The following is a 14841-nucleotide window of genomic DNA, read 5'->3' on the forward strand; positions in this document are numbered from 1 at the left end:
GTAGACCTGTGCAGCTGTTTCCATTTACCATGCAAAACTCTACTACTAAGTTTCAAACTTTTGAATTCCAGTACCACATATTTTAGAAGTTAAACACTTTCTTTCACTTGCTCTTTCTCCTCTTTTTTTTTTTTTAATCTTATTCAGTGGCTAGCCCTAGCAAAAAGCACATGCAGCAGCAAGCATGTGCAGGTGCCAGAACATGAACAGAATGGATTTAGAAAATAATTGCTATAAATTTAGTAGTATTTTTTAATCACATTCACTTCATTTGCGCCTGCATGATATAAATAGAGGGAGTGCACATTCTTATAAATCCTTTAAATTCAAGTTAATGATAAAGGTGGAAGTAGGATGTGGTGCATGCTCATTGTCTAATGTAGAATAATTACAATCATGCTTGACTCTTGTCACACTCTACTTTGCAGGCCATTCACATTTAAACGCAATGAGCAAATCATCGACTTTTTCAACAATTTTGAAGACTACCTCTCAGAGGATGCAATGTGGGAGATCTCTGAGAATATCAAGCCACGTGCAGGCCAAAAGAAGAAAGACTACAGCTGAAGCACTTATTATTTACACTTTGCATTTATCATGTGCATCCCTTCATGGTGCCTGCTTGCTTAGTTCACTTACTAGACCAGCCGTTTCAGAGCCGTGAGCGCTGTTATAAAGCTAAGCTTATGCAGTTTTATGTTTACTCATGTTCATTTCAATGTTGCTTTTGTTTTATGCTTTTATGATTATAGTTTTTAAGATTTTCCTATAATCTATGTAGTGTACAGCTGTGACAGCTGTGGACCATGTAGAGTGTTTTCTTTATTAAGTCATTATAAGGCAAGGCAATCACTGGTGCTTTTGCAACAACCACGAACAGTAGGGCAATGTAAACCTTCAGAGTGCAATTATTTTATTAGACTTTTTTGTTGTTGTATAGGTGTGTTAATATTGCCAATAATTTATTCTTGTCATTTAAATTTATTTTGGGACTCGCTTGCCCTTCCCGATGTGAAAAGTATGCACAAGCCTCAAAGTGTTTTTGACTTCTGACTTATATAGTGCTCTTGACTTATATAGTGCTCTATCTATTTATTGACCTATAACCAGGCAAGGCCCTTTCTTTTTTCATGAACTTTACCAAACCTGTGACTACCATTTATGCAATGTTGCCAAAAATGTTTGAGCCCTTCCTCACTGTCCAAGCTGTTTCATGTGTGGGACGGTGCCCAGCAGACTGAAGCACAACTTATTGTCATCGAATTTAATGTATAAAACCTTAGTTTGAAGTGCCCAGAATAATCTCATCCAGGCTGTTGAGTTAACATAGTCTGTGGATAAAATGCAGAACTGTGAATGTCTTGGCCAAGGTATGTAGTTCTAGAGAGCACATGGAGCTAGCAAGTAGCAGATGAAGATGTTGTTGCCCCCTTGTTTCAAATAGAGGACTTTTTCATGTCATTTTAAAAAATTCTAGCTAGTGCTGTCAGGTGGCTGCTGCCCATTGACACCAGGCACTGTGTAATCTTTTTTTTTTTCTATGAATCACTTGTGCATATTCGCACTCCCTTCTAATTTTGTCAGGGATTACTAGACAATAAAGAAGTGAAGCTTTTTAACATGTTCCATCATTGCTCCTCTTTTGCTATTAGAAAGCCTTGTCAGAGCTCTGCCTCCTGAGGTTACCATAAGTATACCAAAGAAAGACAGTGCGCTGCTGTTATCATGGCCTCTTCTAATGGAAGTGAATGACTTTAAGGTTAACAGTAAGCCTTCATAAAGTTATCATCAGTATACCAAAGCAAAAAGGATACATAGTGCACTGCTGTTGGCATGGCCCCTTCTAATGGTTAAGGATTACTTTAAAGGGACCCTGAAATGGTTTTTGAAGTTTTGTCAGCGTTTAGGCTAGAACATCATTAAATCATTCACACCACAAATTTAGTGACATGCTGTGTTTGAAGGTTGCTATGAACAATTATATTTATGTCTTTCTTCTCACCCCTGCCTTAACTCATGAGGCATGCTGGCATCCCTGGCAATCGTAGCACTCTCATGAGCACACTCAGCAGTTCGAGCTTCGCCCATTCATGGCCTCGGAGATTGCTTGCTGACAGGTTGCAAGTGCATCTCAAGAGACCATAGCTCAATGCGCTCGGCAGCACACATGCTGTCTGGCAACAGAAACGAAGATCAGGGAGTGGCTGTCTGGCAACAGAAACGAAGATCAAGGAGTGGTTGATATCTGCTCCGACAGGTGCCACCACTCTACGAGCCAATCAGATAAGCAGCCTAGGTGACGTCGCACTACCAGAGGATGTCGTACTGTGAATGGGTGATTGAAAACGCATTTGGCTGAGCTGCAGTGATCTGCAGTGATTCACAGCTGTAAAGTGTTGTAAAAAACTACACAATTTAGGCAGAGAGCTTACATCAGTCTGTAAATTACCCTTAGGACTTGGTCTACTGGCCCAATGTGTTTGTAAACATCAAACTGTTTTAAGGTCCCATTAAGGTCAACAGTAAACATTGCAGTCCTGTTACACGAAAATTCTAATAACTTGATATTTCTTCATTTTAGAAAATAATTTGAACTGCACAGCTGGCCTATGTAAACATTTATTTTAATAGTAAACTCTCATGCACCTTGTCCCCTTCCCATATCAACCCTAGCGCAAGCAGTGCCAGTTAGAAACATGATAGGGCCCTGACGTTAAAGTGCAGCAAGCACTGCACAGGTAAATCTTATGAGCTCTGTGCATAGGAACTTTATGCTATGATCAGAGGGGCCCTCCTTAGTTTTGAACTCTGTTTTATTCAAACTCATTCAATTCCTCTGCAATTGAGGTTAGGTTATGTTAATACGCACACTTTTCAAAAGATTTGTTTGATTCATTTTGGCTAGTTCCTCAAGTTCTGGGGTTTGGCTTTAGGGCTCCTTTAAAGATTCCCCTACCATTTGTGAAAAAGTAGAAATGCCACATTTTTTCTATTATAACTCGTCCAAGTAGTCAACCAGTCTATTACTTTTTGGTAGAGCAGTGGTTAGCTACAAAAAGAAAAGAAAGTTCTGCATTATCAAGAGTATAGCCCTAAAAAGCTTTTGTTATTGTGGATGCATTTGTCATGCTACTAAACATTGTGTCGGAATGCTATGAAAACAAAAAAGATGGCATTTTTCATTGTAAAGAAATTGAAATGTAATACACTATTGTGTTTGAAACCAAAATTTTTTCCATCAATTTTCAGATCAAGGGAAAGTCTCCAATAGTGCAATTGTCAGGCAGTAGCTGCATTTGTACGTTCCTCTGGCATTAATCAACTTCCTTAATTGGCTTTCTACCCTCTCTTGAGAGGGCACACTTGAGTCTGCTGGGTTACCTTGCTCATGCATCAGAACTCCTTGATGCAGTGCAAAAATGCAACCAAAACTGAGCAGGATATGGTGCTGTCATCTAGTTGTACTGACACACATTGTAATGAAATTGAGGAGTCATAGTGTGACCATGTGTTGCTGTAATAATTGTGCACTTAAGTGTAAGTGTGGAATGCCCTTTGCGTCCTTGTACACCAGTGCACATATGTCTTCTAACCATGTCCAGTTTACTTTCGTGTCCCTATATTAATGCATTAAGATTAGCATGTTACCTCTTTTCTAATGACACCTCTGACATCTCGTGTGAGCTGCACTGCATCTTGTGCAAGATTGCGTGTAATAAAACAATGAAGCCAATGAAAGCTAGAAAACAAAGTGGGGGTGGTGGCAGATAATGGCATATGTGGTGCTTTTAAGTGGTCACTCGAATAATTGGACTTTAGATCTCATGAGGTGGGCAGTTCACTGAACCTTTCATGTTTGCCGTAGTGCAGTGTCAGACTGCACTTTTTCAGTCATTAACATGCACTAGTAGCTATGGAATGTCAGGTATGCTTGATTACTTAATTTTTTAGCTGCACTTTAAGAAGTGCAGCATTTTTTTTTTCATTAATAACTGTCGCATATGTAGACATGTTTTGATATCAGGTGTGCTAAAATAGAGAATGTGCAGAATTTCGGTGTTTAGATTGATAGATAATTCAGTGAATTTGTTGGTTATTTGCATACCAAAAGTGATTTAACTATTTAGTTCCATGGGGAGATGTGTTTTGAACTTATGTGAACAAATATTACTTAATTTCATGTGAGCTAGAACCAGGCTTGTTTTTTTCCCTCTCTCTCCTCATTATGAAGAGTGTTCTGCTCTGCATTAATGATTTTTGCCTGCAAACCATGCTATGTCTGCTGTGAGGGTGACAATGCTAGACCATGTCTGCAGTGCCATTTTCTTTTCCTCTTTGCTCCAAAGAAACCTACTCTGTATCTTATAGTCACTGATTTTAATTGGCACCCATGTGTGATTTTCTTGTTGAGATAAAGAAAAAGACCCTGTTTTCATAACTGCACTTGGTTATCAAAGATAAGATGCTCTGGTGATATTTTAGAGCTTTCAATTATTCCCCTCCTTTAGGAGCAATCTATGGTTGAACCTCGTTATATCAAACACAGCTATAGTGTCCAACTATTGCATATGTTAAAACCATTAATTACTTTAATATTGTTCTTATGAAATTTTATTAGGTGCATGAATCTTGATTGGGGCATGTTAAGGTCGCCCTGGATTCCCTAGTAAAACATGCCGTCCGAACATTTATGAGTGCTTCTGTGCAGCACATGGCTGTCATATGCAGCAGGCCTTGTGAGGTATGCATCTGATGCACTGCAGGCATTATGCTTGCAAGAGGAGTGCTTGCCTGGCAGTCTTGGTTCGAAGTAGATGCTTGCATCATAGGGGGAGAAGGGCGATTCATGTGCTTGAAGCAATGGAACACCATGAATTATAATCTTTTGGAATTCATTATGAGCAATGCTGTCGCACCTCATGTCAAACCTCAGTAGTGGGCTGAGGTGTCACACTTCAGCCCACTACTCAGGTGTGACACCTCAGTAATGGGCTCTTAGTTCAAGTGATGTGGAGATACCACTAAAATAGTTTGTAACCTGGCACGTATAAAAGGCACCAGCTAAGCCACTAATGCATGATATACGAGATAATGTCAGATCACAAACTCCATTGTTCAAACGTCACATTACCTGATCCTTTGTGTGTTTTGGTGAAGAAATTATAGTGTGCAACCCTATGTACAAATCAGCTACTCAATGCTGTAACAGCTATGACAATGTAAACCTTGAGCTGAGAAAAATTGGGAGTACATAAGCTTAATTAACGTTCAAGTAGCTACCTTGTAAAACCAGTAGACAATAGAAGCCGGCAAAGGAAACAATAGAAGAAATAATAAACTTCAATTATTTAAGTTGCCAAAATTAAACTTAGGTTTATGTTTGGAATGTTAATAAATGAAAGGGAAATGAAATTTAAGGGCAACTTGACCCTTGTCAAAGCCAAACCCTTACTTAGGCACGTAGAAGACAGTATGCACTGTTGGCAGAATGGGAATTGTTTTTTTTATAGTCTTTGTGCGTAGGTACGTAAGACTAACAAGCTCAAGCTGAAGCTTCGCTCCCCACTTTGAGCCTTTGCATGACGAAACTGGTCATGCAAACACCACAAATGTGTGTCGCTTGCGTCACGCAGAAATTATTTGGCATGAGACAGTGGCAAGGTGTCCTTTCTTATCATCATCAGCCTGACCACGCCAACTGTAGGGCAAAGGCCTCTTCTATGATCTGCCAATCAACCCGGTCTTGTGCTTTTCGCCGCCACATTATACCTGCGAACTTTTTAATCTCATCGGCCAACGTAACGTTCTTTCCCCCCTTCGTGTGTTTGCCTTCTCTGGAAATTCAGTCAGTTACCCTTGATGACCAGCCGTTATCCTGCCGACATGCTACGGGACCTTACCATGTCTTGATTTCAACTATGATATTCATAACCAGAGTTTGTTCCCTGACCCACTTTGCTCTCTTTTTGTCTGTTAAGGTTACACCTATCATTTTCCTTTCCATTGCTCACTGCGTCATCCCTAATTGGAGCGGAACCCTCTTTGTAGGCCTCCAGATTTACGCTCTGTAGGTAAGTACCGGCAAGATGCAGCTGTTATATACCTTCCTCTTGAGGGTTAGTGGCACATTACCATTCATGATTTGAGAACGCTTGCCGAATGTAATCCACTCCATCCTTATTCTTCTAGGTATTTCACTCGCATGGTTTGGCTCCACGGTTAATGCCTGTCCCTAAGTAGACATATTCCTTTACAACTTCCAGCGTCTCTCCACCTATTTCAACGTGCTGTTTTCTGCCGAGACTGTTGCACATTACTTCAGTTTTGTGCATATTAATTAATGGCAGTCCAACAATTTGAAAAAGAAAGATGTATTACTTGGTGCTTCAAAATATGCTGGGTATGATCATGGAAATGTGTAGTGCAGGATGAGATGCTAAGTGTAAGGACGTTCAATCCCCAATACCACTCTGCTTTAGGTGGCTGTGGAAGCAGTCATGGCACAGCCTCTGGCCATAGCACACTTGCTTGAAACAACTTCATTTTCATCATTTGAGTCTGTTAGCACGGGAAACAGTTCTAGGACAGCGTTAGATATTACAAAGACAGTTGCTACAAACCTAGATATGACCAAGACAGTTGTTAACTTCCAACACTTTTATGTCCAAAAACATCCCATGAATATATAGGCGGAATCAGCTTGTACTAATGCATTTGAAGAACTTGTCATCACTTAGCACAAGCATGTACAGATTGTGAAGTGGTCTTTCATTGCCTTTTGGTAATCTGCACTTTCATCACTCTATACAGTGTACACCTTGTACATGATTGTGCTATGTGAAACATGTGATGCTTTATTTTCAAAAACATGTGATACTTCTGAAAATAAAATTATTGGAGATTAGCACCTGTATGTCATATTTACTGCTGTCCTTGCGTTAGTTCGCACACTAAAGGCTGCAAAGGAATATCAGCATACTCAAACCTATGTCATTTAATTGTGATCAGTAGAGCTTATTTATTTATTTAAAGTACTTGGGCATAACATTGAGAAACCTATGTCATTTAATTGTTATTAGTAAAGCTTATTTACTTAAAGTGCTTTTGCCTTTAAGCGTGTCACAACTACTGAGCATCGGGTCACATCGCCTTTAGTCATCTTCTTGCACATAGTTTGGCAAGCAAGTGACAAAAGGGTATGACACAAATGCTTGTTGTGTCACCATGTTACATTACTCTCCTTGTTACACATTTTGTGCCTTCCATTTATTTGCTAATTGCAAACTCAATCAAATGTGTTTTTGTCATATATTAACATGCCGAAAAATTTGAGTTATGACAAGCTGTTGTACTCATTGTTATAACGAGGTTCAACATTATTTAAACTAGCATACCAATAGGCAGGCCTACACTCTCTTAATATGGTGCATTGTGGCTGAGATTGAGCTGATCTAAGATACAGTAATTTCTATGAGTGGACATAGCAATTGTGAAATGGTGGTTCATGCTGGATGATTTCTGCGTATACTTGAGCCCACTTATATATAGACTTCCTCCGCTCTTGAACATTATATAGGTTCATGTCTGCTGTCACCTATCACTTGAAATATGTTGCTAATTGGTTATGGCTGGTGCATATGCATGGAATTCTTTCTAGTCATTCAACCCTTTTCATCGCACACAAAAAGCTGCCTAGGCCGCTGGGTTAATGTAGCTTCCAATTGCGGCGGCTTCAGCAAGAACAGTTAGCTTGCCTGTGCACCTGTGCAATAGCAATATCATAGCCCCTTTATCTGAAAAACAAAGGACATATATGTCAAACTGCAAAAGTGCACAGCCTCAATGGCAGTGTGGCTTTTTTTTTTTAATGATGCAGGTTGGTTCGGCTTATTTCTTTTCTAATAGAAAGCAGCATTTGAAACATGTAGACCATGGGAAGGGAGAGGAGGTGCACATCATGACAGAACTTGGGCAGCAATCACTCAGAATATTGTGATCTGAAAATCGGAACAGATTGTTTACTGCAGATAAGTGTTGTACAAGAGTGCTTTGGCATAAACCAGGTCATGTATGGCATAAACTGTCTTTTACAAGGCCACAACATAGGGTGGTCATAATGTATGTGATCAATAGCAATAGCATACACAGACCAGCGAGTTCATGAGCACTGATAACTGTGCAGATTAAATTGAGAATGTTGACCATATGGTGTATAGAATATGTTTGTAAGTACTTGTCAAACCTTTCCATCAAGTGGTTCGAGCTGACGCGAGACGCTTGTGTGCACTAAGTGTTGCTATCTTTACCTCAAAAGACCACTACCTTGAAATTCGTTGTGCCATGTGCTCTGCATCTGTATCATAGCATGCACACCGTAAACTGCGCTGCATATTTTATGTTTAAGCAGTGTTTTCCAAGTTGCTTGCACAGAATTATTACAATTTGTTTGGCCAAGTGCGTATGTCTGTCTCATAAGGTTAATTGCTCAGTGGTGCTCACAACAAACTGCAAAGTTTCTCAGTGGTTATCATCCCCTAGTATAATCATCAACAGTGACTGTTCATGCAGCAGTGCTGTGAACTGTATATTTGTGGCAAAATACTTTTGAATGCTACTGTCATAGCTACAGTTGTCTAACTATGCAGCTGACAGTTTATCGACCTTTTAAAATATGATTGAGCAAGGTTTTGTTAAAGTTAAAGCAATACACTTAAAAATATAGCACCGCTCATTTAATCAATTGCTTTTCACAGAATGAGCAGTATGCATCATCTTCTGCTGGCATTATGCTTGAGGCCCGTGTACCTAGATGTAGGTGCACATTGAAGGGACTGAAAACCAATTTTTATTCTGCTTTTTTTTTTTTTTTTTTTTTTTGCGGAACGGAAAGCTTACCAGTCTAATCTCAGAATGGCAGTCAAAAACGCCTCCAAGCATTTGTTATAGGAATTTTTCTATCTACTGTGAATATGAAGTCGTATACTCACATGCTGCAAACAGTGAGTGCAGGAGTGGTTTGTGTTCGAGCGTAGTGGTTTACTGCGCATGCATACACTTTATGTGCATGCTCTGCGGCTCGGTTTGGTTCACTAGGGGCCGCGACGGCAGCATTACTTCTTACTGTGCAACTCCTTTTGTGTTGTAAGCTGCGCAGAATTGAGCGAGGCTGGATAATAATATACATACTCTAATTTTGAGGGGTGGCGGGCATGACAAAACCGGGCAACGCGACTACGTGCAGGAAAGTGATAGCCTCCATCCTTCATAATCCAGCTGTTCTCTTCCGCTAGGCTGTGCAACATGACGGATTTTATTACCTTTAAGTACGATTTAAAATATAAATCCTATTCACAATGCAAAAAAAAAAAAATGTTGGGAGTCTGTGACTATATTTCATGGTCTTTTCATTTTTACTTAGGTCTAATCACATCTGGCCAGTTTTCAATTCCTTTAAGGAACCCGGGTAGGTCGAAATTTCCGGAGCCCTGCACTAAAGTCTCTTATAATTGTATCGTGGTTCAGGGATCTTAAACCCCAACAGTTATGATTATCTGGAGGCATTGTTTACAGTCTCTAGTAGCTACCTGCGAGCAGTTGCACTGTTTCGTAAGAGTGTGAAGCTCGTTGAAAAGTGAGTTAGCTCACCAAATTGATGCCATTGGTGAGTGTCAGTAGGGTTGCATTCTTTTCACTTTTTAAACATTGCTTACACCTGTGGCAGGCGTCTGAATTCAGTGGCATTTCTTTTCAGAGTAGATATGTTGAATTTACACACATATTAGTGCATTATAAAACTGCAAAAAAGAATCTGAGAATGGTTATTGGATAGTTTACTCAGTTTTGCTACAAACGATTGCATTTTCTGTGTCACTATATGTACATGCCGTGATCAAAGTGCTATCTCCACTTGCTTGTAATCAAGCTACATTTGATGAGCTTATTCATTTTCGTATATTCAATGCTATTTATAAAAAAAAGGATCATGTACTAGCAGCCTTTATGCAACCAATGATAGTGGCCTTAACACATAGACATGACATTATTGTCTCTCAAACTAGTGTGCAACATGCCACATTGGTAAGCACACCATGCTGCTGTGTCAGCCAGAGTTGCACTCTGGATTTTGCAAGCCAAAAATACTCTACATAAATTTTGGCTCCCCACAATGCCACATCTATGGAGGCCCACGATGCAACTGATTGTAGAAAATGCACCAGTTGTTTGCACAAAAACGTGCATACCTATAGTTCTTCAATTTACATTAAAGGGGCCCTGCAGCACTTTTCTGAGTAATGATGGAATGATCTATCAAAGTTCATTGCCTCTGTAATTGAAAGTTTTTTCGAATTTGTCTAGTAAAAGTGGGATTACAGGGATTTGTCTCTCGCTTTAAGCACTTTTTCATTATCTCTTTTAGTATTAAGCATGCTGAAAGCTAGGGAAGTGTTGACAAACGGGTAAGAAGCCACGTCAACAAGGTTTGTCATGACCTCGAGCACTTTTCTTTAAATGTGTGCAAATAGTGAAATTTCACCTCAAATCAGATTTAAATCGAATAGTGCTGAATAGTGGCCAAAAGTATAAAATATCAAATTGACTATCGACTTCGGAAAGTTTTATTAATGGTTGAAAGAAACCAAGAATATATACATATATATGTATGTGTGTTCATGTCTTCAAGGAAGTAACGCTGTGAGTGAGTGTTATCGATAACGAAACACTACAAATTCTCATGCAGAAACGCGAGCCGTTCCAGATGACCTGGCTTCAGGCTCTCTCACCGTGATGTTCTGGTGTTTCCTGAAGTTGTAACCATGCGCTCACTAGGCACCTCAGTACATGAGGGAGCAGGAACATATTGCAAAGCAATTATGGCGATACCCGCTATAGTGCAGCTCCATTCTCTTTCTACTATTCAAAGGATTACCCTTTCTTGGGATCATTAGCTCGAAGCATTTTTAACCTTTTGGCTATAAGGTCTGAGCTCAGTGTACGGGTTATTTTTGACGTAGCAGTTTCACAATCTCCCGGACTGTTCCTCGACTTTTTTTGCTGGAGCCCTGACATACGAAAATGACATATCTTTTAAAATAAACGTGCACTCGCATTTGAACCAGAATATAAAGGGAATGTAAAGGGAAAAGGAATATAAAGAGAACATAAAGGGTGTAGGTACGTGGTGACACTCCATGGCAGCCGTGCTAACTATGCAGCACATGATTGCTCCAAATGGCCAATCACAGTGCGCCTCCGCCTATAATGTAGTCTGGGCAGTCTATCGCCAAATTCACAGAGAGAAGAGCGAGTGATTTCTTGCCATCTTTGAAATGTAAATGTAAATTCCTCGCTGCGCACAGTGTTATAATATTTGGCTCACATGTTCAACGGAGCCTTAACCACCCATTGGCAGCATTTACTTGCCATGTTTAAATAGTGTTGCAGGGCCCCTTTAACGTGAGCCTGTTACATCGTGTGTGCCTTTTTCCTTGCTCCGGTAGTTGAAAATATTCTGTCCTCTATTGTGGCATGTATTATAGACCTTCGGTGAACAGTACCACAGGTCGGATTCATGACATCTGTGATGACATAATTGACAGGAAAAATAAAGGAGTAGATACCATAAAAACAAACTTAAATGCCAGCACTAAATGAACAGTTATTATGTGTAATTACGTGGAGGGCAATGTGCAATCACTCCATAGCTAGATTCTCAGCATGCAGTAGTCCCGAGTGTATGCTTTGTAGTCTTCATTAAACCACTGGAACAGTGCATTGGAATAATATCTGAATTGTTTGCTGTTTAATTTACACTGGTATTGCATTGGAAGAACTGGTACAGGAAATTCCACTAAAGAACCTGTCCTATTTTGCATACACACTAGCCTGTTGGTGAACAAAATTGGAAAATTTATGAGAAAACTGGGTATTTTTACAGTCCAGCGTGTTGCATAAGCAGTCATGTGACTAGACTGGGCACTTGCACCGATTCGTCAGTTGTTAGTCTTCAAGCTTGTTCTGCTTGACAAATGTTGCCACTGCTTGCATGAAGACACATTTGTACTGTCTTCATTCATACTAAGCATCTTATTATTAGGGTCATGATAAGTGGGCTCAACTGTACCACAACATTTACAGCAACATTCACTTTAATTACAAAATCAGCATGTTTGAATAAGTACTTGCAATTGCCATATTTTTCATTGTTACCCTGCCTTTAAAGGTTAAGATAATCTGTCCTTATATAGCAGATACAATGTGTGCCTTGGTAATTATTGTTGCTCTTTCTCTTTCATACCTTTTACTTGATGAAATTGTGCAGAGCTCGCTGGAAGCTACAAAAAGCATCTATATGGTTCAGGCAAAATGGTGCAATTTTTCAACTCGAACTTCATGAATAACTAATAGGCCATTTAAGTTAATATGGAGAGATATTCACTGGAATATGCTTGTATTCTTTTTATTATTATTGCTATTATTTGAACCTCTGCCTATCATGTTGCACTCTTTTCAAGTCTATGAATATGCTGTATCAGCTCTGCTTCAGTTTCGTGTTCTCAAATTGTCTTCGCCCTTTTCTTCCCCCCTCTTTTGTAATTTGTGGTCTTGAACTTGGGTTTGTGAATGCTTATTGATTGATTACAGCATGTTGTAACTAACGACCGAGTTTGTATGCAGTGAATTAATGTGACAATTTTGTGTGCAAGATATTCATGAAACCATTCTTCAATAGCTTTTTGGCATAAAAGCTAAGGCTGGTGCATGTTCATTTTCTTTAACTATTGTTCAATATGACTGGTGTTCAACCTGTTAAAAAAAGAACAATCAGGAGGAGCTTAACATAGTAAGCTGGTGCTCTTATGTTGCATGTTATGCTACAGCACCTGATAATGTAAAATCTTGTGTCTAGGCGAATGTTAGCATATGGCATTTCCAGCATTGCAGTCATTTTCACAAAGCCTCAAAGGTGCACAGCTTGCCGTGCGCATCGCTATTTCTGCTGAAGCATGCGAAGGGCACAGTCATATGCTTTTGCAGCTATCTACTGAAAAAATTACCTTTGGTGCTGTACAGTTATCACAAACTACATACATGACATATTTCTTATGAATACCATGCATGGTGCATTAATGTCATTTTTCCTTTTGTCTCGCTTGTGCTATGTACGTCCTGGCAAGCTTTGTACATATTACAAAGGCCAGTCTGAAAAGAATTTTTTTCTTTTAGCATATGTTATGCACAAAGCAATGTAAATATATTGCAAGAACTTAAAATTTACGGGGTAACTTCAGGTACTTTTCAGTGAAGCATATCCCAAAATCATAGCTTTATTCTTTCAGATGTTCTGGAAGTAGTAGTTGTGATAAAGAAAAACACTTATATGGCTCTAACGATGACAAGCAGTAAAACACATGCCAGAATAGTAATACTATATAATAATAAATAAATATATATACATATATATATATACTGCTTGTCAGTATGTGTATGTGATATAAAACTAACGTGCCCAAGAATGAAATGTCAGTGAAGTTTATTGTTGATGTCATCTAGCGCATGTCTTTTGCATGTTTACTTTGGTGAAGAAGAAGGAGTGGAGTGTTTGTGCTTTTGTGTTGCATGTGTGTCTGTGTTGCCCCATTGTTGCTGGCATTCGCACGTCTTTAGTAGGTGCTTATAGGAAAAGCTGAATAGCAAGTCCTCATGTAAGTGTTTACTGCCGTACTGATGTGGGCCTTCAGCCATTTTTAATATTGTTCAAGGCACAACAGTGAATGTACAATTTGTTTTCCAAATGCATTATTAAAGGTGTACCTTGAGTTTTCATCAGCATCTGCCACGTGTGTGTCATTGCCATGTGCGTGTTTGAAAGAGCAAGTTTCCAAGTAAATAAAGTTAATACTGTGTACAAGTCAACATACAACTTTAATCTACATTAAACTACAACATTTTGGCAACTTAAATGAAATTGACAGCCACATGTTTGTAGCACAAAGCCACTGGGAAGTCTAGCGTATTTTTTCAGGAAGAAACCAATGCATTTTCGAGACGGTCGCTCTACCGATTGAGCTTATCTGGGAGTTCAAGGTCGAATTCAACAACTCTGAAGTGCATGGACACATACATGGTGGTGGAAAGATGGGTGGTTGTCCATTTCTTTTTCTCAATCCTTCCTTCAACATACGGGATTCCACACAGTTGATGTGCCGTTCTAAGAACGAATAAAAAATGTACATTTACTTGTAGTAATTCTTGACAAACGTGCGCATCATTTTTTACGGGTAAAAAGATAAGCCATGCTTAGTTAGGCATAAGCATGAGATCCTGCTTTCAGGGTATAGTGCTAGTTATCACATTAATAAAAACTGGTACATGCAGCTTGTCAGCAAGGCTGTTCACAGCACATATCTAGTCCACATGTTTGTAACATTTAAATAAGGAGCGAAAGACTAAGGCTTTATGAGAAAGCATTCTGCAGAAGACAAAGTTGTGATCATCCCAGCTAACTTGCGTACTTATGTGCAGCAAGTGAGTTCACAAGCAGAGTGCAAACTTAATGTTTCTAAGTACCCTCTTTTCGAACGAAGGCAGATGGGCCGGCTGTCAGCAGCCATACCACAACAACATCGGTGAGGTTCCCATATACAGCTGTCATTGGCCAATTACCAACTATAACTACGCAAGATGCTTGTATCAATTCATTCCTTCCTACAATTATTGTGTATATTAATTTATTCTGGTAAATAAACAGGCTGTATTTGGAAGTGCACATTTTTAATATTTATAGGAATAGCATACTTTCGAGAGAAATCTGCCCCAATGAAATGCGAGGCAGTAGAAGTG

At 39.3% G+C, this 14841-nt stretch overlaps 1 protein-coding gene across 3 annotated transcripts in view; it reads left to right on the plus strand.

The window, feature by feature from the left end:
• LOC119161447 (rap guanine nucleotide exchange factor 1) overlaps positions 1 to 13824 on the plus strand; it is a 146588-nt gene extending 132764 nt beyond the window's left edge. For all 3 annotated transcript variants that reach the window (XM_037413915.2, XM_075879266.1, XM_037413916.2), the window contains one exon: positions 429 to 13824. In XM_037413915.2, the coding sequence (XP_037269812.2) occupies positions 429 to 567 (139 nt within the window). In that variant the 3' untranslated portion in view covers positions 568 to 13824. The remainder of the gene's footprint in view (positions 1 to 428) is intronic.
• Positions 13825 to 14841: the final 1017 nt, after the last annotated feature.

The sequence above is a fragment of the Rhipicephalus microplus genome, chromosome X (genome assembly GCF_043290135.1).
Source record: "Rhipicephalus microplus isolate Deutch F79 chromosome X, USDA_Rmic, whole genome shotgun sequence".
Classification (NCBI taxonomy): Eukaryota; Metazoa; Arthropoda; class Arachnida; order Ixodida; family Ixodidae; genus Rhipicephalus; species Rhipicephalus microplus.